The 27,341-nt window shown below is 39.7% G+C and overlaps 1 protein-coding gene across 1 annotated transcript; it reads right to left on the reverse strand.

The window, feature by feature from the left end:
• Positions 1–6: 6 nt before the first annotated feature.
• On the reverse strand, positions 7–27,165 carry usp46 (ubiquitin specific peptidase 46). Its single transcript, XM_041792037.1, has 9 exons — positions 26,827–27,165; positions 16,614–16,694; positions 16,056–16,269; positions 11,223–11,461; positions 8,294–8,370; positions 8,103–8,186; positions 6,343–6,540; positions 4,665–4,743; positions 7–4,554 (listed from the first exon to the last, which is right to left on the reverse strand). Exons 1-9 carry the CDS (start codon positions 26,860–26,862, stop codon positions 4,453–4,455), a joined length of 1,110 nt encoding a protein of 369 aa, XP_041647971.1. The 5' UTR covers positions 26,863–27,165; the 3' UTR covers positions 7–4,452.
• Between the last annotated feature and the right edge of the window lie 176 nt (positions 27,166–27,341).

Consider the following 27,341-nt stretch of genomic DNA (forward strand, 5'->3'; position numbering starts at 1 on the left):
GGGTAAAATATGTGACCTTTAACTGAGCTGTATGGGGAACACTGCATGTCACATGCATGTGTGTTTGAATGGCACAGGTGCCCATGCACATCAAACACTTCTGAAAACACACAAAAAATTGAGCAAATTGTTCAAAATGATCGATGACTCAGTATAAGACTGACAACAGAAATGGCCTCCATTGATAAAGGGACAATTCGGCTAATTTTGCATGAACATTTAATTATGACAAAAGTGTGGGCCAAAGTTGTCCTAAAACTTCTCACAAAATGCAAGAAAATTTGTGGAGGCATTTTGGAAAAAAAATGAAGAAAACCCATTATTTTTTAGGAGTGATTACATGTGGTGAAACCTGGATCTTCCAACCATCGTCACCAAGGATGAATCACAAAGCAAGTCCAAATTCAAGGCCATGTTGGTTGTTTCTTTGACATTAAGGGGATCATTTTGGAGGAGTGGGCCCAAGAAGGATCAATGTTGAATCAATACTATTATAAAAAGGTTCTAGAAAAACTGAGAAAAACAACCCTGACGAAAGAGAGCACAATTATGGAAAAATGGTTTCTTTCTTAATCTAGATTCCAGCTCACACTGTGTGCTCAGTAAAGCAGTTCAAATCACAGTGCTTGATCACCCCTCTATTCACCTGATCTAGCACCATGGGGCTTTCTCCTTTTTCCTGAGATCAAATCTGTGCTCAGAGGGTTAGAGTATGTGTCAGAAGGTAAGAAAAAGAAGACAATCTGAAGAAGACCTACTGCACTGCTCTGATCAGTGAAGACTTGAAAGCAGTGGTGTATTTATGCAGAAGATTAAAGGAGAAAGACATGGAAAAATGTTCAGTAAAATTGGATTACAGCATTAGTCTCATTTTTTTTTTAACTGCCATACCTCGTACTCGTGTATTCAATCTCACTACCTGTTTACATTGATGAAATTAATGGGAGTTATGTCTAACGTGCATGTTTTTATATATCTATGTATTTTTAATGACACGTATGGCTGTGTGGACTTCTGTTGCAAACAGAATTGCCCCTCGGGAACAATAGAGACTTCTAAAGTAGGGACTTTTAGCCACATCACCCAGTCTATACTGCTTTTCAGGTTTGATAATTTGCCATAATGTTAAACCCATAAACAGTAGACTTACAACAAGCAAAAAGCATCAAAGTACTGAAAATTTTGACAACCTTAAACAAAAAAAATCTCCCAAATGAGCCATTTTAAACACACTTCAAAGGGTCAATCACAATAAACAGTAATAAATATATAAGTTGTATAAATAGGGGAGTTTATATCAGAAAAGATAAAGATTTAAGCTAATTTTAAGGGCAGACAGCAGAATTTCCATTCTTATGTAGTGTTGGAGCGTTTGATAAAGATTTCTGATTTAAGTAACACGAGGCATCACAGCAGATGGACAGCAGCTTTCAATAGGATATTAGAGCTTCTCTAAAGTTAAGGTAGTTTTCATCTTGTTGCTTTGATTAATGCTCAGATATTGCTTCAAAACTACATGAAATCTGTCTGTGAGTTTTATACAGTGTTTGTCTCCAACTTCATTCACTCCTCACACATCCTTCAGGGACAAAAACATCCAAACGACAGGACGGTGATGGGGAAAATAGCCCTAATGAAAGGATTTATAAGGGGTGACACCATGGAAGTAGACCTTATATACACAGAAATGATATAGTCTGTATGTGCACTAGACTCTTCACAACGACGCAGAGATTCACGTCTGCAGGATTTTCACACACGTCTACACAAAGCGAGCATGTAGAGCTCCGTTTGTAGACTTCTTTTTGTTTAGGTCATGCTGTTGAGCATTTTTGCTTTTGTTTTAAAGTGCAGTCCAGATGCAGGTGGCTAGAGCCCAGTTCAGACCAGAGATTTGTGATGTGATGAGTTAAACTGACAGCTGCTTGCAACAGGGTTGGTCTAGATGCAATGAATGTCTGTCAGTTCACATAGCTGCAACTGTAAGAGACGACATCTCATTTCTACAGAAACAACTCTGTGTTTCAGTTTCCACTGTTGCTTTTCATGCCCGTCTCCCAGCTGAATATAACTTGTAGTGTACGTTATGAACGAGCATAGTGATGGCGAGTTTTTTGCTTTGGTTGCAGTTCTGCAAAAAAGGCCAAAGCATAAAAAAGGAGAGGACTCAGACTTCTGAGCTGTATGTTGATGCTGCAACAGAACACCCAGGGGGGTTATGCCCATTTAAACTGAGAGGTTGAGTCTGGAAATATCCTATCTTTTGTGAGTTTATCCTGGAGCTGTTCTGATTCAGATACTAGCATCTGCAATACGTCCAATACCACTTAAAATGCAGGTATTGGTATTGGCAAGTACACGAGTTTATGCACTGATCCGATACCGTTTGGTTTAGCTTTATATTTTGCTTCATTTAGCCATGCTAAATGCTATAAATTGGAAATCAATTCTTCGTCGCTGCGGGAAAACACTGCATGCACAGGCTACCGTTTTTAGAGCAGCGACAAAGAACCAAAGACCTACTGCAGCAGCAAAGACTGAAGGCTGCGTGACAGTTTTTCACTGAATTTGAACTGTTGAACCATAAATCGTTGCCTCTTACTTTTTTTCCTCTTTAGACTAGCCATTGTGTCTTCCCATTGACACTATTGATGCCTTTGAATCCCTTGCTGCAGCATTTTTAGAGAACCTGGAAATCGTGTGACCTTACGGGACTTTAATGATTATTTCCACACCATTAAACTTGATACTGAACGCCTTTTTAACCATTTTAATCCAATTTTAATCATTTATAACCACTAGCATGAATGCTGTCATACTGTTTACCCTTTAAAAGGGTCTGTCAGCCAGTGGCAGGCTGTTCTTTCATCATGAGATACTGCCTATATAGAGCATAATGGAGTGAGAGATAGATGCTGTGATGCAGCCCCCTGTATTATTATATTTAGCAGTAAAGCTCTATAATCAGCAGAAAAACAACTTTAGGGTCACGATGCTGTACATTATGATTCTATTTGTTGAGCCATGTTCTGAATCAAATATAGGTCTAAAATAATTTGCTAGTCTGAACAGTCAGTCCAGAAAGTTCACACTGGTATTGGATCAGAACCCAGTATCTGATGATACCCAACACCTTGGTATTGGAATCGTATCAGGAAGGAAAAAATGGTATCGTAACATCTCTAGTTTATTCCCAGAGCAGTTGTACTATTTAGAGGAGCTGGGCTGACCTCTAATTATCAGAGCAAACACTCACTACCAGGACTCCTGCGGTCACAGGAGCACAGGCTGTCCTTCCGCAAGACACTTAACCCCAATTCGCTCCAACTGCTTCATCAGTGGTGTGTAAATGGGTATGGATGCGATTGACTGGGATTAGCTAATACTGAGGTCCAGTTCTATATAGCTGTGCCACAAGTGTGTAAATGTGGAGTAAATGGATTGAAAAGGTGTGAATGGGTAGGTGTAACTAGTCAGATGACTAGAAGAGTACTGTACAAGCTTTTATCAATGTGGGAACAGCTGATGAAAATGCTGCAATTTGTGGCATCATTGTATTTTCATCAATGGTTAGGATTGATAAAAATACGCAATAGCCTTTGTATGAGGTATCCAATTTCACAGGCTGCTTTTGTCGGTCATGGTTCAGTTTCAGCTTGGTTTTGAGGCCACTGCTTAGTACGGATTAGCTACTTTATGACATTATTTCATATGCCCTGCTTATTAACTCATCAAATATCAACTAAAAGAGAGATGGATCTGTTGAGCACCTTCAAATGAGATACACAGACATATTTAGTAACATATGTTTAAAGAAGCTTTATGAGTAAAAATTGCTTTGACCTTGTAAACAAGCAAGCTGCTAAAGTTTGCTTGCTGCATCGGCAGAGTGTTTTTTTTTTTTTTAATGCCTCTGTTCCGGTGATCGCGATGGCAGGAGGCATTGTGTTGTGAAATATAGATTGTTTGACAGGAAAAAGGCGGCAGATTAGACAAAATAAATGCTAATACGCTACTATATACACATAAACGGCATTGTGGCATTTGGATTTCAGCTGGATAAATCTGGCCCATCAGACCTGAGTCCATCCTTTATAACTGGTGTGAACAGCTAACTCTCCCTCTCTTGGCTCCAAGGTGCTGAATGGCATCAACATGAGCCTGATTTGAGCTGCAGCGGCTACATCTATCCCCTGGCATGCTCTAAAAGCATCTCGTAGCATTGTGAATCTTTGGTCTGAACTGGGCTTAAAAAGGCAAGAAGCAAATCACAGAGAAAGAGAGAAAAAGAAGGTAAACCCAGAGGTCAGAGGGTTGGCACATACGTCAGAGAGACTTTGGGGATGGGAGCAGGATGAGATGAAAAATGGCAGGAGTCTGGGTCTGTTAGGTAAACATAAAAAAAACGTCTCATCCTATCCAGTCTCCTCCCGAGTCTCTGCTGCGGGCTGCTCACTCCCTGGACTGATAGAAGAGGATGTAGCCCGACTCAGAGTTCTTGGAGATGTCTGAGGTAAGCCCGTAAAACTCCTCGATGGCCTGGGCGTCGATTTTCTGCACAGAGGAGGAGAGACTCTGTGTGAGAAGATTGTTTACTGATGATACAGATGCAGGATTCAGGGAACACAGAGCACATAAAGAGGATGGGACAAAGAGTGACGCACCTCCACGATGTCATCGTCAAACAGCAGCCAGAAGCCATGACTCTTCACGATGGTGATGTAATGACCTCTGTTCGGGCCGCTGAGGAGACACAGACAGAGAGGCTTTGTAGAGAAGATTCTGAATGATCCCAAATTGTATTAGAGAGTATGAGAGCATCCTGAAGCAGCAATGACATAAAGTCTAAATAAGACACAAACATCCCTGAGTGATTTAAAAATGAATGAATATACAGAAGCAGAAAAGGTCTGCACACTGGCAAAGGAAGTTCCTGTTGAAGGATTTATTTGGCCAACAATGAGAGCTTCCGTTCCAGGTGCGCTGGCATGTTTTACTTCTCTATGACGGTGGTTTAACCCTCCTCATCTGTGTACCATAAATAAATCCACTATTTTGACCTTGATCCAGAATTCTGGCCCAAAAACAAAACTGCAGGACTGGGCAACATCGCAAAAAACTGTAATCTCAGATTTTATTAAAACCCAAACCAGGTTTGTGATTTCACCAGATTTTCCTTCCTGCTTAAAAATACCACAAATATAAAAAAACATGACTAAAAAGTTTACTTTTATTTCATGAATTATACATAAAAAAATGAGAATTTCCATTTATGGGTTAAAACACGAGTTTTAAAAGAGATTTTTCACCCAGGCCTGTGATAAACAATTCACAAGAAATGTGTGATGGTTCTGTGGCTTCATTTAGAAAGCAATTATAACAGCTATTTATTCAGTACCATGTCACAACACAACATTAGGCTTTAATACTAACTCCACAATGGAACGGCAACATTGTGTCTCACCCACTGTGAAATTTGGTGGAGGGTTAGTGATGATCTGGGGGTGCTTCAGCAAGACTGGAATTGGGCAGATTCATCTTTGCAAAGATGCATGAATCAAGCCAGGTACAAGATAATCCTGGAAGAAAACTAGCGACCCTCTGCTCTGACAATGTTCCACAACTCTGAGGATTGGTTGTTCCAGCAGGACAATGCTCCATGCCACACCATTAAGTCAATCAAGGTGTGGATGAAGGACCACCAGATCAAGACCCTGTCCTGGCCAGCCCAATCTCCAGACCTGAACCCCACTGAAAACCTCTGGAATGAGATCAAGAGGAAGATGGTTGGTCACAAACCATCAAACAAAGTTGAGCTGCTTGAATTTATGTGTCAGGAGTGTCATAAAGTCACCCAACAGCAACGTGAAAGACTGGTGGAGAGCATGCAAAGATGTATGAAAGCTGTGATTAAAATCAGGTTATTCCACTAAATATTGATTTCTGAACTCTTCCTAAGGTAAACAATTAGTGTTGTGTTGTTTATAAATGAATATGAACTTGTTTCCTTTATTATTGGAGGTCTGAAAACACTGCATCTTTTTTGTTATTTTGACCAATTTTCATTTTATGCAAATAAATCCTCTAAATGAGAATATTTTTATTTGAAATTTGAAAGAAATGTTTTTAGTAGTTGATAGAATAAAGTAAAACTGTTCATTTTACTCAAACACCTACCTATGAATAGTAAAATCAGAGAAACTGATAATTTTGCAGTGGTCTCTTAATTTTTTCCAGAGCTGTATGTTTTAGAATCTTGAAGCCTATTTTTATCCATAATGACCACTCCGTCACTAGCTCACACTGAGGTATTTTAATGGATCTGTGTTCTGCATAGCCTACCTGCCACAGTGCACCACCACAGCCACCAGATCATACATGCGATCGAGGTTAACTGCATCCCCCGAGGTGTTGAACAGACGGAGCTCGAGAGGGAAAACCACTCGATAGGAGAGCTTGGTGTAGCGGTGCAGCTGCTCCATGTACTTAAACCTCTTCAGATGGAGAGCCAAGATCATGGGGAGCTTCTTCACACGCATCCTGAAGAGAGGAAAACACAATGAGAGACGTGCGTTTGTGCACATCAGAGATGAAGTAGTCATGATACTTTATTACCGAGATGCATGCATCTGTTCTTAAACTGCAGAATTATGTGATCCTGGTTTCTTGAACGGATAAATGCCATGTCCTTGTAAGGTGGAAGCTTGTGAATATTTATCCTAACTAACATAGAAAAAAAGCCCCTTTAAAGGCGCGAGACTGCAGGCTTGAGTGCATAAACAGAAGTTACATGGGTGGAGAAAGAGGAGTAGAGAGACATCAGGATCAAGTCAGTTTAAGAACGGAAAAAGAATGAATCTGCAGCACGCTATTACAAATTAAAAAGAGATGCTGCTTTTAAATCCAAATTCAAGTGTGACAAACCCCCTTTGCCCCTCGATTTATGTCTAAGCAAAGGAGCACAGAGTGTCAGGTTTTACATTTCATCTCTGTTCTGCTTTATCTTCAGTAGCATGCCCCTGCTTTCTCATGATCTCACTGCACTCTCTGTCCTTGCATTTGCTGTCCCTCCACTTCTGGCACATAATAGGTAACATCCATCCATTTTCTATACTGCTTATCCCATTGGGGGTCACGGGGGGGGGGGGCTGAAGCCTATCCCAGCGGTCATTTGGCGAGAGGCAGGGTACACCCTGGACTGGTCACCAGTGAATCACAGGTCTAACATAGAGACAGACAGCCAGGCATGCTCACATTCACACCTACAGCCAATTGAGAGTTACCAATTAACCTAAAGAGCGTGTCTTTGGTGGTGGGAGGAAGCCGGAGTACCCAGAGAGAACCCACGCATGCACGAGGAGAACATGCAATCTCTGCACAGAAAGGTCTTGAACAGAAGCGAACCAGGGACCTTCTTGCTGTGAGGCAACAGCGCTAACCCCTGCACCACCATGCAGCCCCTAGTAGGAATCAATGCTATCTGATATGCTCAGATTTTCAAAATTATGTGGCTGTCATGAAAGCTTTCATCGCTTGGCTACAGGTTAGAAGAAATTACAATAATGTGCAGATTAATCACACATAAAAACACATCTGAGGAATAAAGGCCTTTAGAGAGAGGGTGAGGAGTTCAAAGTAGAGTCAGAGCACCTTTGCATTAAAATGAGCCCACTGAGATGGTTCAGGTATTTGATCAGGAGTCCCCCCTGTTGCCTAAATTCAGAGGAGTTTCAGGCACGTTAAGACCCTGGGATAGAACTCAATGAAGGGATATTATATCCTGTCTGGCCTGGGAATGCCCAGGATCTCCCAGAGGGAGTTGGAAAACATTGCTGAGGAGAGAATGTGTCGACTTGCTTGGCCTGCTGCCACCATGAAAAGAAAATGGATGGATGGATTGAAATTGTATCTTTCTAAAATACTTAATAAATAAAAACAAGAAACGGCCCTACACTGGTCATCTTGGACTTGTATTTTTATCGTCCTGGTCTAAAAACATGCATCCATATTGTTTGATTTTTGAAAGTATCCCACTGAATATAAGCGTTATAATGTGACAGTCCTAATTGTAGCATCACAGCAGCTTTAAGCTCTTTACTGACCGTTTCTGTGCCTCCTGCTTGCTGCAGCACGTCTCACAGTAGTATTTGTATTCGCTGCACAAAGTCTCTGTGTTACTGAAGTCCCTGGAGGGGAGAGAGCATGCCACAGGAGGCTGGGTTATTCAATCTGTCTCCCAGCGAGGAGGACGATGTCTTCTGTCGGCCTGTTATGGGTAATAAAGACATCCTACCTGAGACAGTGTGTAATCGATGTGTTCTGCTCCACATCCACAGAAAGGTCCAGAAAATCCTCATCTTTGCTGCTCACCTGGCAGAGAGGGAGACACATTCAGGTTACTAAAGTATCATTTTACTTTGAAAGGGTCAGAGAGGGTTAGAAGTGGGGCTGGGCAGTACATCGAATTTTTAAGATAATTCAATACATGTTCAAACTAAATACAGGAAAAGATAATGTCGTTTAAACTGAAAACTGGCATACATGAACTAAATAAACACTGTGTTCTCCTCACAGAGACTGCACAGGTTTCCAGCAGCAGCATGTAATCACTTTGCACCGTTATGATGAAGTTATTATGCATTGGTTGATCACGTGCGGCCCCAAGTAGCGCACGCAGAGGAGGGGATGGGGGATAGAGAAGTGATCTGAATGGATCACTGATCAGCTCTGTTTCATCTTTAACTCCAGGGCATCTTTGTGATCTTTTATCATTTTCACTTAGGTATTGTATTCTGTCAGGAGAGCCGCTGCTCCTAGTGTCTGCGCAATATTTATCTAGCAAGATGGATTTTTCCTCATCGAGAAATCTCCTGACATTTTGATCTTGCGGGACAATATCTCATCACACCCCTGCTGAGTATCATGATGTTTCTGTACTATACAAACGGTATTTAAAGGTTACATATTATGCAAAACTACAATTTTTAGGGTTTTTCTCCCCTCAAGAATCAGCCCCCCCCCCCCGTCTCAGATTTTCCCCTCATGATGTCACATCCACATCCATTTCCTGACAGCAGCTGAGTCAGGAGCGGAGTCAGACAGCTCAGTGACATTTAAAGCCACAGAAACAGCTCATTGTGAGCTGGGCTGAAACAGTGGGGTTTTATACATGCAAAAATCCAATACTAGAGTATTTTTTCAGCCACAAACTTCACAGGCATGTTTTGGGAACCTCTGAGGCCAATATAAACTTGTCTTAAAAGGGTAAAATATGTGACCTTTAAGAATATAGAAAATTGTATAAACTTCAGTTTCCTTAAAATGTTGCAAGTGTCTGGTGCTGCCTTCACATTTATTTCCTAAAACTGTGAAGCTGTGTCATGATGAAGTTGTGTACATAAGTGTTTGCTGTTAAAGTGCTAACCACATGGAAAGAATCCCTGCTACACAGCAGAGCCATGGAAATGCAAACATATTTCCTTGTGTTTTAACTGAGGCTGACAGGATATATCACACTAATTGCAATTAATCAAGATCCACAATTAGTGCACTTATTCTTTAATCACTATTCATCCCATGATTTATTGTTTCTTTTAGCACACTCTGGTAAAAACCATGCCAGCATTTGCCTCAAATACACCCACTTATTTTAATTTGGCAGATCACATCATAGAGGAAAAAAAGAGAAGCTGATGTTTCACAGTTAAGCAGTTAAATTAATTGTCGTTCAAGGTTTAGAAGTCGGTTAAACTAGTTTACTATCATTTTTTATAAACATGGGCTTGTAATTCCCATCTGTGATGCTCTTTTAAACTGTAATTAACCTCCCACCAGAGGCTGCTGTAGCTTCAGGTAATGGCTGCTGCTATCCTGTCTGAGCTTTCCCATGGCACTTCACCAGACATAAAGATGAGAAGCTCAGCAGTAGCTTAGCGGTTAGGGTGTAGAAGGAATAGCCAAGGTTATAATAATTTGGATTTTCCCTTAGTTTTTGTTCTATTTCGTTTTCAGTTTAGTTTTTATTAGTTTTGACTGCTGGTTTGTTAGTCTAGTTTAGTTTTTATTTTGCGAAAATGCTTTGTTTTAGTTTATTTTTTTATTAGTTTTTGTGTTAGTTTTAGTTTTTTGTGGATAGATGTCGGGGCTGAAGGGGCATCATACATTTTAAAAACATATTCAAACAAGCTACTCTTCACTTAAGTTACTTAATGATGATGCTTGAATACAACTCCAGACATAAAACTGCCACTATGGGAAGTCTTAACCAATCAGATCAGGCAATTCTACACTCCCCAAACTTGGGTGTAGGTGCCAGTCAGTATGGTTGTGTCAAAGACTAAAACTAAGGATATTTTGTCTCCATTTTTATTTTATTTTAGTTTTGTAAGCGCACTGTACAGTTTTAGTTAGTTTTCGTCTTTTTGGCAAAGCTTAGTTTTTATTTAATTTTAATTTTAATTTTACTGAAATGATTTTTGAATTTTAGTTACAGTTATTTATTTTAGTTAACTATAACAACCTTGGGCTGAGCTAGCTGCTAATGTTAGCCATGCTGTAGAGGGTCTATCAGGCTAACATCACACCTGCTGACACAAAGACCCTGTGAGGAAGGATTTTCTCCTCTTTAGACTAGTCGGTTAAATTTAAATGGGCGTTTAGCTGACTGGGGAAACAGACACTCAGGAACATCCTTAGAGTCAAGTTTTCTCTTGTTGCTGTGGTATCAAAAAGTCTCATTATAGTTTGATTTTTTTTTTTCCAGAATCATACCAGAGTTGTTAATTCTGGTATCTTGGTGACTGTTTGTTTTTTTTTTTTTTGCTGGATTTTATTTCATACTGCTTAGCCCTAAGTAGAGTTCCTTATATTTTACAGTGTTGTACACACTGACACTGTTAAAGAGTAGGTCTCTGAAGAGAGTATTGTGCTAGGCAGCTTTTGTCTCTGCACAGAGCATCCCTGGTGTTTGCAGAGGTTGTCCAGGGCAACCCTTCCCACTCCTCGCCCTCAAACTACGACGACAAAGCCCCTACCAGACCTGACGTAAAGTGGGTGGCCGGAGCCCACCGGGGAGAGCTGGCTGAATCTGCATCTCTCAGCATCTGAGCAGAGAATAATCCTCTTTTCAGACTTATTCAGGAGCGGTGGGTGAATCAGGGTGAAACTGAGCCGAGGACAGACAACTGAAAATTTACCGCACCCTTTATGGAAATAACACTCACCGTTTCACAGTTCAGGCAGCGCGTCTCATTGGTCAGTGTGCCTTGGAAGATGTCGTGCACCCATGTGGGCTCGGTCTTGTTCTCTGACTCTGTCTCCGTGGTGATGGCGGTGCCGTTGTTCTTCAAACGTCCGTTCTGCTTCTCTTGTTTCTTCTCCTCCTGCAGGATGTCGGCCACCGTGTTCAGCAGGTAGTTCAGGAACTCGTGGGCATCCTGCTGCATGTAGTTATCGAACAGATCTGAGCGGAGAAGAGAAGAGAAGAGAGAGTGAAGAAGCGGGCTTTAATAGGTTAAGGACAGCTTGGGTTTTCTGTCAGACTCTGGTTCCTACAGTTTCAGACACAAATATCTATCCCCAGACCTGCTGTAGCGCAGACATGATGATGGATGACAGTGTTTGTGCTTTTATGCTATTAAATGGCTATCAAAAGCACATGCCTGTTAGTTTTCTCTAGTTTCATGAGGATATTTTGACATTTTAATGAAACACTAAAGTCAGAGGCATTCATGTGGACAGTTGTGTAGTCATCAAGGATTTTGTATGCTTTAAGATCACTTGCCTGTATACAGAGAAATGCTCTTTCAGTCTGCTCTTCATAAGTGTCTCTGTTTATGAGCACCCTAAGAGTAAATTACATTTGTGTTAAGTAGGCTGATGCTATCTGTCACTTTCTACAACTTTCATTTCTCCGAAACACACCTCCAAAATAATTAGCGACCAAAAAGCTTTAAATCCTGATGTAAACACCCATCTAACATCACTACTTCTGCTGTCTGTTAAAGGGAGTAATGTTGTAGCAGTGACATGTAATGGAGATCTCTGAAGCCCAAAACATGCAATACCAAACATAACACTATGATTCAACGGCTCTCCTCAGTCCTGGATATTGCTCTTTATGTTGCCATAGTTTTGTCTAAAACACCAAAAGTAAGTGTTAGAACTCTCTCTGTTTCTATCATTTCTGGATTGCAGATAATAGACAAATGAATAAAAATGCCGTGAGATCTTGGGCTGAACGATTTGGAAAAATAATTTAGTCGCAATGATTTTTCCCTAACATTGCAATTGAGATGTTTTAAAACCTGCAACAAGAAAAAACACCAAATAATAAAGTTATGAAAGCTTAGCTTACATGACCACAAATTCAAGAGGAAAACGTGAGTCTAGCTTTGCGCACAGCTTACAAAATCCAATTAGTAGACACTTGAAAAACACCTTAGACAATGTGTCGCATCCCACTTGACTTTCAAACTTCCTGGAGTCTCCACTGGTTGCTCTGCAACAACTCAGAGCTACATAACAGTGCCGTATGAATCATTATAAAACAGACTTGGTTACTTGATTGAAAAGAAGGAATTCAATATTAAGGAGCATATCAGTTAGACATTTCACTGCATGCATCACTCTGCTTCAGCCAGGAGCTCTTAATAAAGTCAATTAACATTACAGCAGACAGAGGCGGCCCTCATTATCCAATCAGACACCTCAGAGCCACATAAGGGTCTCTTATATCACTGGTTGCATCACCAGTCAGTCACATAAGAGTCACTCAGTAAAACTAAGCAGATATTCTGTGGTAACCATGGATGCAAACTGAGCAGGGTGCAGGGGAATATTCTGGTTGGTAAACCGCCCAGTTTCTAGAAGTTTCAGTATGAGACAATTCTGTAAGTACAGAGAATGAACGTCAGCTCACTATGTTTGCCTGAATCACTTATGACACAACAGAACACACACTCATGTGTGTGCAGAGGAATATATTTTATACCTGCCTCTGCACCCTGCTCTTTAACAGTGGTGGTCTAATCCCAGCATTCGCTGTGCCACTGAATCGTTCATGACACACCCAAAACTCCAGATTTACAAGCTCATGCTTCAGTCTGACATTCAAGCTTTAAGATTTTCTTTATCATACCCGTAGAGGGATATCTGCTTCATAGTCAGCATTTTCATGCAGCATTTACTGTGTGTACATGTTTCACCTAAAAAATGTCTGCAACTACAGCAGGTCACATGACCATCTCTGATTTTACTTAAACTAATCTCCACCAGAAAACTGTGTAAGCCTCTATTGCCTGTTTTAGTGTTTACTTTTATTCCGTAATTGATGCTGCAGTTGTTATCTTATGCTTGTTAGCCAAAATAAACAAAATCTGTATTTGTGTGAATTAAATTTCTGTTAAGTTCACATTTTAAAGAGAAATAATTTGATATTATCAGCTCTCTGTTCCTGCCCTCCTCGTCTGTGTAGCTCAGGATTTAATCAAATCACAGAAACTGATGTTTACAGCAGCTGTACTCTCGCTAACCTCTGAAGGAAGTAAGAAATATCCAACAAATAACTAAAATCAAAGACTGTTTCACTCAGCTAAAGCTGAAAGTCTCCATTCTTTGCTGCTGCAGTGGGTCCTTTGATGAATATTTCCTCTTTTTAATGCAAACATTTGGCATGGTAAAACAAATATATATAATATGAAGTTAAACCAAACGGTATTGGATCGGTTTATGATTTTGTATACTTGCAGATACCAATGCCTGCATTTTAAGCAGTATCGGATGTATTTCCAATACTGGTACTGGAATCAGAACAACCCTATTCTTTATGTTCTACTGTGAATAACATATGGATTTATGAGATTTGAAAATCATCGACTTCTGATGTTATTTATATTTTACACAGTGCTCCAACTTTTTTAGAACTGAGGTTCTAAAACTACTGAATCCAGTGTTTAAGATCTCCTGGAAATGGCCAGAAGATCTACTAGTAGTCCAAGATCTACAGATTGGTGACCCCTGAAATACGGTATATATTATCTATTGCTTTAAGAGTGGAGACTGGGGAGGCTCTGACTTGATTTCATGGCACAATATAACTGTATAAAAACTAGACAGGCCTGAGGGTTATTTGGACTATAACTGATATAGTAACAAGTCTCATTATCAGGCCATGCCCCCGGACTCTGGGGGCACAAATGGGATCAGAAGTTGTCAGTCTAAAATGCACAAAACTTCAGTAAAGCTTGAGTCCTAAAATGTTGCCATTGGTTTTCTTTAGTTTTTGTTTAGTCAGTGTGCAGAGGTTTAATCGCAATTCTTGACCACTGAAAAAAATGTTTTTTCCAATTTCGGCTGTTTAGGAAATGCACCTCTGTTGCCTTGCCTGGGACATGTATTGTGTAAATATTTTTTTTTTTTAATATAACGTTGAAGTATAAAAGGCCTGGAATGATGAAAACTAGGGTTGCATTCGTTTTAATGCCAGCATGGGTCGATAACTGCCCTGCTGACAAACGTCACTCACTAGCAGACTGTGTGGCATAAACAGGTTTTAGAGGACAAAATTAGTATGTTTTGTTCAATCAATTTATTGCTTGAATCTGGGATATCTTACTGCTGAATCAAGAGATTTGTTGGATCACTCTGATCTGTTTTAACAAAATATACTGGCATTGTGTTACACTAAAAGAAGTGGTGATAAAAACCTTAACAACTGTATCAGCAGTTAGCTTTATTTTAGCATTACTACTTCCTCCTTCAATAGTCCTGCTCCTGGTTTTATTTGACTTATCAGGCTTCGGGGGTTATTAATAACAGTGCTGACTGCTGGCTCACAGAGCATCATTACTGAGATTATTCAAACCCTTGCTGTTCCAGGAGGAGAAGTTTCTACCCAGAGCAGGTCTGTCTGTGAAAGGTGAGCTGTGGAGAGTGGAGGAGCTGTGGGTGAGGAGGGGGGAGTCATGAGAGGAGGCAGCTGACCAAACGTGGACTAAACAGAGATCTCATTGTTCATTCACATAAAGAGCTTCCTCAATATGGACAGCAGAGAACAGTCAGCCTCTCTGTACACTGTCCTCTCTGAATGACCTTACCACCAACATGCACCTGCCCTTCACTGAAAATATTCAGACTGTATTAGAGCTGCTGCAGACACACAACACAGACACACAACTCTGCAGCTTCTGATTGTTCCTGAATGTTTGTGTGCAACCCTGACTTTTTTAAAGAGCAAAAACACAACAGAGAAGTCTATTATTGTTAAGTGTGCTTTTCATGATACGCTATTTAGTTTAGAATGACAGGAAATGCACGTGCGTGACTTTAAAGTAATAATGACAGCTCTTCTGTAGTCACATGTTCAAGTAGGCAAAACAAGTGAAACAACATGTAAAATATCAGGACATGGGGACTGAATCACCTACATGCCAACCGCATTTTTTGATGAATTAATACTTTTTTAGGACCACGGTTTCAAGTAATACAATCGCTGCTATTTAAATATTATCAACAATAAACTGGACTGTGCTCAAAAATCATGAAGGCAACATAAAGTTACCTACTCCTTGCAAAAAAACCTCACTGATATTGACTTCACATAATTTATATGGCTGCAAATGCTGTCATGGTAGTTCTGAAATACGTATTGCCTACGATGCAGTTAACATTACACATGGGCAACCAGAGCAGTTGGCAGCAAGAAAGATGCACTCTTGAGTTATATCTTGGACTTGTAGTGTTTTTTCACAATTAAGTTGACAACATATGTTGAAACCTACAAAAACCACGAAGATGGATGGTCCAGGACATTTCTGAGAGAAAGAACAGGTAGGATCAGCAGATCACAAGCAGCCCTTTATGGTTTCTTTGTTTCTTGAGCACTACATTGTAGTTGATGGGTAATGCTAAGGCAAAAAGTGCAGAGGCCACTGACAATGGTTGCTGAGTTGGCTTAAAATCTTGCTCATCAGTCATGATGGTTTCTAGTCCTAAAATCTTGACACCAGAAGAATGCACTAAGCTTTTATCAGTAAAAAGGATGTATGGTGTCTCACCGTTCTCCTTCCGTAGTCTTGAGATGAACTTCTTGGGCGGGATGACGCCCACTTTCTTCTTCTGTGTGGCGATGGAGTGGAAGAGGTCGGCCAGACATGTGAGCAGGTTCTCCTTCTTCTTCTGCTGGGCTTTATACGCCAGAACGTTCTCCCGGAAAGGCCGGCAGAAGTAGAGCGCCTGGAGCACCGAGTTGCAGTAACATGTGTTTCCAAACTAAACAAAAAAAATGAAAGAGGCACACAGAAGAGAACAAAAAGAGAATTTTAAATGACCAGGGAGAGCAGCAGCTGGGAAAATACAGATGTTAAACTTATTTTCATCCACTAAGGGTGTAGAGTGGATGTTAAGCAACACAGATGTTTATGTAGATGTCATGTTAGGAGACAGAACATCCCTGTTATGGTCAGTTTAATCAAAAACATCAATGTCACCTTCACTTTCCAGAAGAGGACATGAATCATCGAGTCCTGCAGCGGTTTGTTTTGAAAGCTGACTCTGGTGTTTTTATGGTAATGACCTGAGAGAGTGAGTGAGGGAGAGGACAAACAGATACTCACGTTGACCAATCCAAAGTAGTGTTCATTGATTGGGAATTGCTCCGGGCCGATGTCTTTCTCCAGAGCCGAGGCATTGGTGCCCTGAGAGACGAAAGACATGATGTGAGACGTGACAACAGGAAATCAAATCAGTGCATGCTGAAGGCTAAAGAAAGCCACATTTGATTAGCATCATCTTTGGAGAAGTAAGCAAATTATTACAGTAAATCTGCTCTCAACTGAGCATCAATACTCCCCTGAAACTTTGGTGCATAATTCCAAAATCTTAAGAGCTGATTACATGGCTTGGGTCTCATAAACTGATAGGCATAGATCAGGGGTGTCAAACTCAATCACAGCAGGGGCCAAAATCTGAATTTAGGTCTAACTTGAGGGCATAACAGGGTCTAGATCTGACTGAAAACTGTCAACCGTATTTTCACAGGTAATTAATTATAAGGTGGTAAATGATTTTTAAAACTATTAAAAAAAAAAGTCAAAATGATTAAATATCACAGCATCAGTGTTACTGTGTGTCCATGTTAAATAAATACTGAATAAATAAATAAATAAATGAATTAATGGCTCAAAATCTGAGATAAAAGGCAACTTTTTAAGTCCTAAAGGTCAAAAAATACAAAATTAAAAGTAAAAATAAGGTTTTTAAAAGGCAAAACCATGGGTTTAAAGGTCAAGATATGGGATAAAATACAAAATCAAGAGTTTAAATGGTCAAAATATTTATATTACACTTTAATTCATATTATTTGTGTCCATGTGAGCATAACTAATGGCTGTATATTCACTGTTTATTAGGGCTGAAAGATTCACAAAGAATAATCTAATTGCCATTATTTTTAGGTTCCTCATAATATATTTTTCTCTGTAAATACAAGTAATAAATCATTCTATATTATAACCTACACAATATTAGATAAAATATGCTGGGGCAACTTGATTTAAAGCAAGTATCTATTGCAATTATTTTGGCTCATATTGCAAATTTGATATCAATTGTTATACTGAAGGGAATAATTCTTTTGAATAATAAAAAAGATACAGTAGTAAACAGGAAGTTTTCTACAAAAAAACTTGAATGTTTGCATAATGTGAATAAAATGTCTGCTGAAAAAAAATGGTATATTGACACATTTCAAGTGAAATAAAAACTGCAACTTTTGCAATTTGTAAATTGCAGCAGGCCATCTTGCAATTTAAACTAATTTTGTATTAATTTTCCAGCCCTACTGCTTATAAATAAAGATTGTTTAACAGGAAGAATCAAAGCTATCTGAAAGAACTTGCTGGTCATGATAAATGCCAGAAAGGTTTAAAATCAGCTGCCAACGGGTCACATTTTTGACGTTTCTTTCACGGACAGATTCAGCTGTGCAGCCATGATGACACTCACTAGTATGGCTGCGACAAATTACTTCCACCACTTTTAGACCTTTAAAGACTGACCTTTCATATCCTTAAACTCCATGGACAAAAGCTGAAATTTTGCAGCCATAAAACACAAAAATCCTATTCAGCTGAAGATTCAATCACTAACTGATTGTGTTGGTTTGTGCCTCATGAATTCCTTGCTGTTTCCAAACAAACTGCTCACACAGCAAGGATATAAATTGACACAAGCAAACAGTTTGATCTAGGCCAAGGTAGACCAGATATGGCCTTGTTTTGTTCATGTAGAATGAAAGAAAATAACAGCTTTTAGTTAAAAAATAGCACACATTTTTGAGAGTATCTGTCATTGGTGAAAACTTTCTTTTAAGTAACAATCTGAGCTGTTCTGTCATTGTAGCAGAAAAACTTTTATTCTGAGTATTTGCAGCCCTTCCTGCTTTCTGCTTGTGCTGCTGCAGACTGCTTTCATCAGGGGTGTCAAACTGTCTTTTTCAACACAATTCCATTCAAATTTTGATTTGCAGTAGGGCTGCAACTAATGATTATTTTTTATGTCGACTAATCCATCAATACATTTTCTGATTAGTTGATTAATCACAGTTATTTGGCACACTATTTTGGATCCCCATTTTAAGTAAATAGTAGCAATTTTAATAGTAGCAGTTCACCTTCAAGGCTTTCTTTAAAGTGACTGGTATGTCCATAAAAATAGATAAAGCAAATAGCCCACCCAAAGTCCAAAAGTACAAATAAAGCTTAATGTCAACAAATCAAACTTCCAGCCCAAGTGACTGAACAATAGATTATAATTTCTTTAAACTGCAGTGTAGGAACGTGAGCATGTTAACATGTTCTGGTGTGAGGCTGGCTCTCTTCTTTGAGTAGTGAATTGCAAGTACATATGAGTTTTTACCGGCCGGTATTTGATTTTACCAATATCAAAAACAATAATACAGTGTGTCGACTAATTTTTATAGTCGACACAAACGATTATGGTGACTAATCGTTGCAGCCCTAATTCCCAGGATTCACTAATGTTCCATAAAAACACAGAATGCTTTAAATAAGACTGATTCAGTCTGATATGGTGTGATTTTGAAATCCCTATAATATTAAGCTATATAACTCAAAATTTATTTTTTTTCTCACACTTTGATATTTTAAACCAATGATTTTGAATTTTATCTCATTTATTTGCCTTTTAAAAACATTACTTTCTTTGAATACCATGTTTGCACCTTTTGAGCCATTAAGTTTGAATTTTTATCTCAGATTTTGAGTCTTTAAACTCATCATTTTGACTTTTTTCAACCTCAAAACCATTTATCATCAGTGCTAGGGCTTTTTCTCTCCATAATTCATTACTGGTGAAAATGAGGGTGATAGTTTAAGGTCAAATGTGAACCCTGCTCGGCCCTCAGGTTGGACACAAATTCAGAATTCCCCTGCTGTGATTAAGTTTGACATCCCTGAGCTAGACTGAATCTACTGTCTTTTTATGAGCAAACTCCTGGTACAAACACCTTCTGCCATCATCTAAACCTCACAGATGTATAAATGGGCCCCGAGCTTTAATTACTTTCTAAACTGAAGATTACAGATAAACCAAATGACAGGCCTCTCTCTCTAACACTTTAATCGACTGAATTATCCTCATAGCCAAATTTCAAGTATCAGTTACCAGCAGAAAGTTGAAGATGACTCTGTGTCTTTTTCAGCCAGAATAACAAATGTCCAGTCAAAGCAGTAAAACGATATGGTCTCAGCAGTTCAGCTCATGTCAAAGGTCTGGACTATTTTGTGCCTGATTGCCGAGACGGACCACTTATCTCCGTCAGGGTCTTTTCTCCTGTCAGAGCTCAAAGCTTTTCCATTTAAACCACCGCTTTGTTCAGCAATCACCAATGATCATTTAGTTTGAGGAAGGCTTTGACTTTGAGCGACATTTCCCTCAGTCAGAGCAGACTCTGAAGGTCTTTGTGTGATTTATGACCTCTGGTTAAAGGGCAATGTTTCAAACATTACCAGTGTTTTCATATGGACCAAATGGAGGGATTACTATTTCTGGTAAATAAAAACAAGAAAGTAACAACATCAGGTGCCTTGCTATTGAGATTTTGTTTCTTTGGTGTCATATATTATGTTTTCTATTGTGATAAAGTTTATGAAACTTATGTTATGACATCTCTACTGAGTGCAGGGGACTAAGTAAGAGTCCTGGCTCTATTGTTCATTGAATGTTTTAACATTAAGCCTTTCTGTGGATTAAACAAAGGTGAAAGAAAAAGTTTCTGTTACATAATAGCTCTATAAAAGATCCTTGACCGACATATCTAACATGGTAATAAGAATGACTATGTTGTTGAGGAGTGTGTAGATAAACATCCTTGAGTCGCCTGAAAAACATCTTGTGGAGACATATCTTTTACCATTATACTCAAAAACTGTGTCAAGGTAATGCAGATTTTTCTCTGAGTGTCATCTATGTGAAAGCACAAACTTTGTGTTTGAGCACTTAGAGATCATGGAGTGTAATGATGCATTCATCTCAACAAGTATAAATCTGATTATATGACTGCAGAAACATTTTCAGTAAAGTGAGCAAAATGTTCCACAGAAAGTTTAGTTTAATAAAAACTACTCTGTAGTGATAAACATGAGTCTGGTCATTCTTTTAATGCATTAATGCATCCAAATATTTTCTTTATTGATAACTTTCTCAAGACTTTATCTAATGCAAATACTGGCTGGCATGTTTTTCATACTTTTTAAATGTATTTTAAGTTTTGTTGAGACAATATCTAAACACATTTTTTGCTAATGGTGGAAAAAAGCTGTTCATGAAAGCTTCTTAGTGGACTTAAAGAAACTGATATCAGCTGCTCAGCATTATCAAAAAATGTCTGAAATAACATAAAATGCTCTAAGGTGGTCAAAAATGTCAACACTTTAAAACTGATTTCTTGCAGCAGATGTTGTAAAACTAAATAATCTTTTTCACTAATGATCAGTGGCATTAAAAAGCTGTCAATACTGCAGATTTTTTGTGAAAGAGAAGCAAAAGAGAACGACTCCTTCAAAAATTGGAGGCAAACTCCCATATTTCTAGCAACTACAGAAATACACTGTCAATGTTTCTCCACCTATCCATCCATGCATCCATCCATCTACGCACCCATCTATCTATTTATTCATCATCCATCATTCCATGCATCCATCCATCAATGCATTCATCAATGCAATCACCCATCCATCCATGAATCCATCCAAGCATCATCTACCTATCAACGCATCCCCCCATACATCCATCTATCCATCCATCCATCCACCTATCGATGCATTCATTCATCCATCCATCCATCTTCTCTGAGGTCAGGTTGCAGTTGCAGCAGGAAAAGTAGGTCAACCCAGACATCTCTCTCCCCAGAAATGTTTTCCAGTTCCTCCTGTGGGACTCCAAGATGCTCCAAAAACCAGATGGGATGTATAATCTCTCCAGTGAGTTCTGGGTCTGCCCTAGGGTCTCCTCCCACTTGGACGTATCTGGAAGACCTCCACAGAGAGACGGCACATACTGATCAGATGCCCGAATCACCTCAACTGGCTCTGATGTGAAAGAGCAGCAGCTCTACTTCGAGATCCCTCCGGCTGTCAGAGCTCCTCACCCCATTTCTAGGGCTGACAGACACCCTCCTGAGGAATCTCACTTTGACCTCTTCACCCCGTGATGTCATTCTTTCGGTCATTACCCAGAGTTCATGACCATGGGTGAGGGTTAGAACATATTGACTGGTACTTTGAAAGCTTTGCCTTCAGGCTCAGCTCCCTCTTCACCACAACAGTAAGGCCCAGTGCTTGCAAAGTAGCTGATCATGCACCAACCCCCCCTGTCAATCTCACGTTCCATTCTACCCTCACTGATGAACAAGACCATAAACTTGAACTCCTTCACCGGGGCAAAGATTCACCCCTGACCTGGCGGGAGCAATCCACCGTGTTCCAGCTGAGGAGAGTGCTGACACATTTCTGACAAACTTGTGCAGATTAGGTAATGTGCAGTAGCTGACTTTCCATTTAAAGAAAATCAAAAACAACAGACCACATAATATTAGGTTCTTCTATTCAAACAAGGGCTGCAACATTTTAACCTAAATGATAATCCTGATTATTTTGAAAAATACAGACATCTCAATAACCAATCAGAACTATTATTCTTAGAATGTACAGCGCTTAACAAATTTATTAGACCACCCTAACCCTAGCCAAAGTAAGGTTTATGCCACAGCTGCCCTGAATTAACAGCATTGGTAATTACCAAAATCATTTCTTATGTTTCTGCAATGGTTAATACACCAATATGTAGAAGCTCTTTAACCCAAATATATTTCTAATGCTAAAATATAGCTAATTATTATTGTTATCCATGAATTTTCAAATTTACAAAAAACTGAAAAAATAGTAAAGCACATTAATATTTCTTGATTAATATGTCAAATTATAGTTATTTACTTGCATTTCTGAACAGAAAAATGAGTTTTAGTGGTTGAATGTTATGCTTGATTATTTTCTGACTTCTCAGAGAAGCCCAGTGAGCCGGCTCAAATTTGGGTGAATTCAGTTTGAAATTCCTCATTCCTGTTCAAAATGGTAAAATGTGTAGAGCTCACTGAAAATGAAAGAGTCCGCATTAAAGCACTTCACGATGCTGGATGGTCTCTGAGACAAATACGACAGGTGGTCTAATAAATGTGTTAAGCACTGTATGTGTGTCCCTCTGAAGAACTCACAACATGCTTGTAACTTGTTCTAAGTGTGTTAGAGCGTTCAGTTTAATCACCCGGAGTGTCAATAATGCAGCCATAAGCACCCAGAGGTGGCAGACACTGCAGGCTGTTACACATGAAATCCAGTCTGCATACAGGAGAAGCCAGAGTCTGTGAGCCTTTAGCAGCTCTCTGCAGCAGCAGCAGCAGATTATACAATCACAACAAGCTGTCACCGGCAGCGCGCCGCTTCAGTCACCTGTCAATCATCAGTGACAGCTCAACAACGTGGATAATGTATGGAGTCTCTGGCTGCAGCACATAAAGTCAGTGCTGATAGGAAGCTCTAAGTTCAACACATCTATAAATATTAGAGTTCTGGGTCAGGCAATGCATCAAGTTTTAGAGTATACTACTATAGTTTCAAATGAGATATTAGATGAAGCAACGCTGTTGGCCCTGTTATTGTTTCTGATGATGCTGATTTGAAAAAACAAATTAGATGCTGGCATTGCACACACCTCATTATACAGACAGGTTGCCAATGTTTTTGTATGAGGTAACAAAAAAGACCAGTTCTGGTTGTTTATAACTTCTAACTTTGTTGTTGTATTATCAAACAGGTTTCAAAATGGTTTGATACTAGAATCACATAGTAGTATATTCTAGGGCTGGGCAAATAATCACAAATTAGATTGAGTTGCAATATGGCTTGCTGCAATTTTCAGCTGCAGAAGTTGCAATATTTCTTTAACTTAGAATGTGTTAAAATACCAGTTTAATAAATCTATTTTTTGCAGCAGCAAAGATTTCATAACCTGACATGCCAGACGGATTTGTTTCACACATCCATCTGGTAAACCTTCAATACACAGCATTTGGGAAAGGGCAGAGGATTTGAAAAAAACTGTGTGATTGGATGAAAGTTCTGTCTGTCACATCTCTACAGGCCAATCAGAGCAACAAAACACGTGACATAGCCGCAAACTGAGGTGCACGTGCACAGGTACCGACGAATAATGCAAACCATGGCGACTGTAGACATGTCAGTACATGACTTTTGTCGTTTTTGAAAAAAAAAAAAAACAACTCACTGCTGTTCTTTGTTCTTCTTTTAACGAAGAAATGTCGGCAAGTTCTGATAAAACTGGCGCTTTAGCAGCATCCACACTATGTCTGCCGCCATAACGGCACCAGCCTCTTGTTGCTGCTTGCTTACATCACGACTCTGCCGGGCCTGAAAGTACTGCCCCTCATCGCTGATTGGTCCAGTCACTTTCTAACCGGGCCCAAACGGTTTAGACGGGAACTTTGCAAGATGGATTCACCAGTGAGAAACAAGGAAATGGGCATTTGCGAGGTTAAAGATTTTATGCACATTATGCAAACATTCAAGTGTCCATTTTTATAATGGTTTACAAAAATCCTCCTTTTTGTGTTTTATGCATGTTTTCTCTTAATCAAAATGAGTGACATAAAAATGTTAACCTTAAACAAAGCAAATGACATCACATTTGCAATACAAGCAAAAATATTTAGCTCATTCTATCTAAAACTGATGAAGGCTGGCATTACTTCACAAAAGTCACACCCCAGCCTCACCTCCTCCACCCCAGCCACCTCCTTTATAGGTTAAAGCTTGTTGCACCCTCATATTCAGATTCATGCTACTATGAATTAATTGCTTTGCAAATAATTTCACTGTTTTCAATACACATGGTCTTATTTATGGAATTATTTATTGCTTTAATTGTTGACAAATACATAAGATGAACTCAAGATTAATGGCATGTGAAATCGCAATTGCAAAATTTTGGGGGAAAAAGTCATAAGTAGATTATTTTTAAAAATTGTTCAGCCCTAGTATATTCTTTTGGTATTTTGACTGAATAATTAACAAGGTATGTTGTCCCAACCAAAAATAAATGTGTTTATCCGTATGTTTATGTTAACATACAATTGCCTTTTTTATTTTGAAGTGTGAGGTAGAAATGTTTTTATGAAAATGTATCATGGATTATTGGACATTATTGTACATGCATGATATACTGGCAGAACTTTAGTGCTTCAACCTTAGTACTACCATGGTGTTCATTATGGTACAGGTCTCCGGGTATTTATGACAAGGTTGATGCTCTATGAGATGTCAAAAATAGGCTGTTTGAAGTCATGTGATCCTGATGACATATGAATGACTGATGGGAGGCAGGAAGTGAAGAACAGCTGTTGGGAATGAATGAGGCAGGGGAAAGTTCAGTTATCATAAAAGCGTTTCTACACACATAAGTCCTTGGGATGGGAATTGATAAGATTTTATTGCTACCGGTGCCATTGTTATTAGCAGGTGGCAGTATGCACACAACTGGTTTACAAACCCACCAAGGAGGAGAAAGAAGAACCAGCTACCATGGCAACCACTCAGGTTATGACCTGAGTGAAGATTGTTTATGTTTTAACCCCGCAAAAAAGTCTATCCTGCCTCCACAGATGATTTTAAATTATTTTTTAAGATGACAGCAATGTCACTCTTCGTTTCTACATCTACCTGCAGTTTAGAGGATTAAATGGGCTTACGCTGAGCTCTCATATCACTGAGTCCAAACTTGTGTTAATCCGTAAGGTGAGTTATAATAGATAATTTTTTGACTGGATTCTGATGATTTCCATCTTTCATTGAAGTAAAATGTGACCAAACTGCCACACCATGGAGAGAAAGTTTAGGTTACGATGACACCATATAGCTGATAGGACTCTCTGTCCCATATCCAGATGTTGTTGCATTCACATCTCATCTGAACCGTGCCAGAGTCCACTTGAATTGTACCCGAGACCACCTCCCCAAGTGGGCCCCGGCCAAAACCAACTGGACTTTGGTGCAAGTGCACCCAGAACCCGGACCGTGTGAAAGTTACCTTAACCCACATTTAAAAAGCCAAACTGGTACCAAAAGAGGAGCCATGTACAGAGGCAACTGACCAGCAGTTACTGAGCTGAGCCAAATGATCCAGAGACATTATTTCTATCACTACAAGCTAGGCTGGACTGATATATAACTGTGGAAACACAGGCTAGATCAGGATTTAAAACTGTGGAAAACAGTGCCAAACTTCACTGAGTCAAACTGGACCTCTTTGGTGAAACAGACCATACAGGAGCGCTGTCTGACTCTGCTCTTCCAGGCTTTAAACTGAGGCCTTTCATCCCTTCCTGACGCCGATTTGAACGATTTAAAAACAACTGGTACAGTCGTAAACTCAACAAAACTTTGGCATTTCAAAGCACTTCTCCATCCAGATATTATATATCATTACAGCCTGCCCCCATAAGGAGTTCTCCACTCTGATGTGGCATCTTCTACAAAGACCTGTACTTGGTTTGCACTGAAGCATCGGTTTAACTTCAGTATTGGCCGATAACAGCATAGTCGATAAATACTAGCCATTGGTAAATAATGTGGCATAAACAGATATTAGAAGCTGATGTTTATCTACTAAGAAAAATCACATTAATTCTACATCTGGCACACCTAACAGAAGAATGAAATGGTAGATTTTTACTGGGAAGAGGAAGTCACCTTTTGAGCAAACTCTGATCTGTTTTCATGGTCAAACAAGAGAGGAAATGTTGGTAAAGTGGACGTGTTACACCCAAAGAAATGATGAGAAAACATAATTTGCAATGAGTTAAATTGTTGTGTCAAAAATTATTATAGGCCTTAACTTTCACAATCAGTGCTCCCTATAGAATACCCTGTACTCGTACCCTGGCACTTGTACCATAGTACTACTGTGGTAGAGTACCATGGTTAAACATCTTCTGGGACTTTGCTTAAAGACAGTGAGAAATGATTTTTGGTCCATGTGGCCCAGCCCTGATGTAGGCCTGCTTTAGCACCCAAACGTAAATTCACAGGGCATCCTTATGATGAAGAGCCTCCCCTCTTTGCATAGTGAGTGAAGCTGCAGGGGGGAGGCGACTCACCCATGACCATCACTACACAGAGCTCAGACACAGGCTGCAGGCAAATCGATAGCAACATACACACCAAGCTTCATACTCACCATATTACAAATGGAGGCGATGTTTCTGACAGTCATTTAGTTTACAGTGTCCCCTTCGCCGCCATCTTTAATAAATAAACATGATTTCAGAGGAAGGCGACGCTGAGAAATGAAGTTAAATCTTAGCCGCGGCTGGAGGCCACACCGCTCCCCCCCCAGCGTCAGACAGCAGCCTGCGGAGAGAGCCGAGGCAGCATGCCGCCCTCAGCAGCGTCCACACGGCCGTATCATCCCCGCACTCAGCCCCGAAACACCACCGCTGGAAGCCGTCGATATGTGCGGGGACGGCGGACAGATGAAGTTACGGGCAGCAGGTTGTTAGCAACGAACCAGGAAACAAACCTGATGTGAGAGGAAGCAGATAAGCCCCGCCCCCACGAGCTAAACTCGCAGCATGATTGGTTTAGGTTCTGTTCCTTTGATGGTCAGGAGAAGATGACCAATCAGAGAACTGGACGATGAAGCTTAGCTGAGCTGTAGCCAATCAACAGAACGTATTTGACGCAATGGCACTT

This window comes from Cheilinus undulatus, linkage group 7, assembly GCF_018320785.1.
Source record: "Cheilinus undulatus linkage group 7, ASM1832078v1, whole genome shotgun sequence".
NCBI lineage: Eukaryota > Metazoa > Chordata > Actinopteri > Labriformes > Labridae > Cheilinus > Cheilinus undulatus.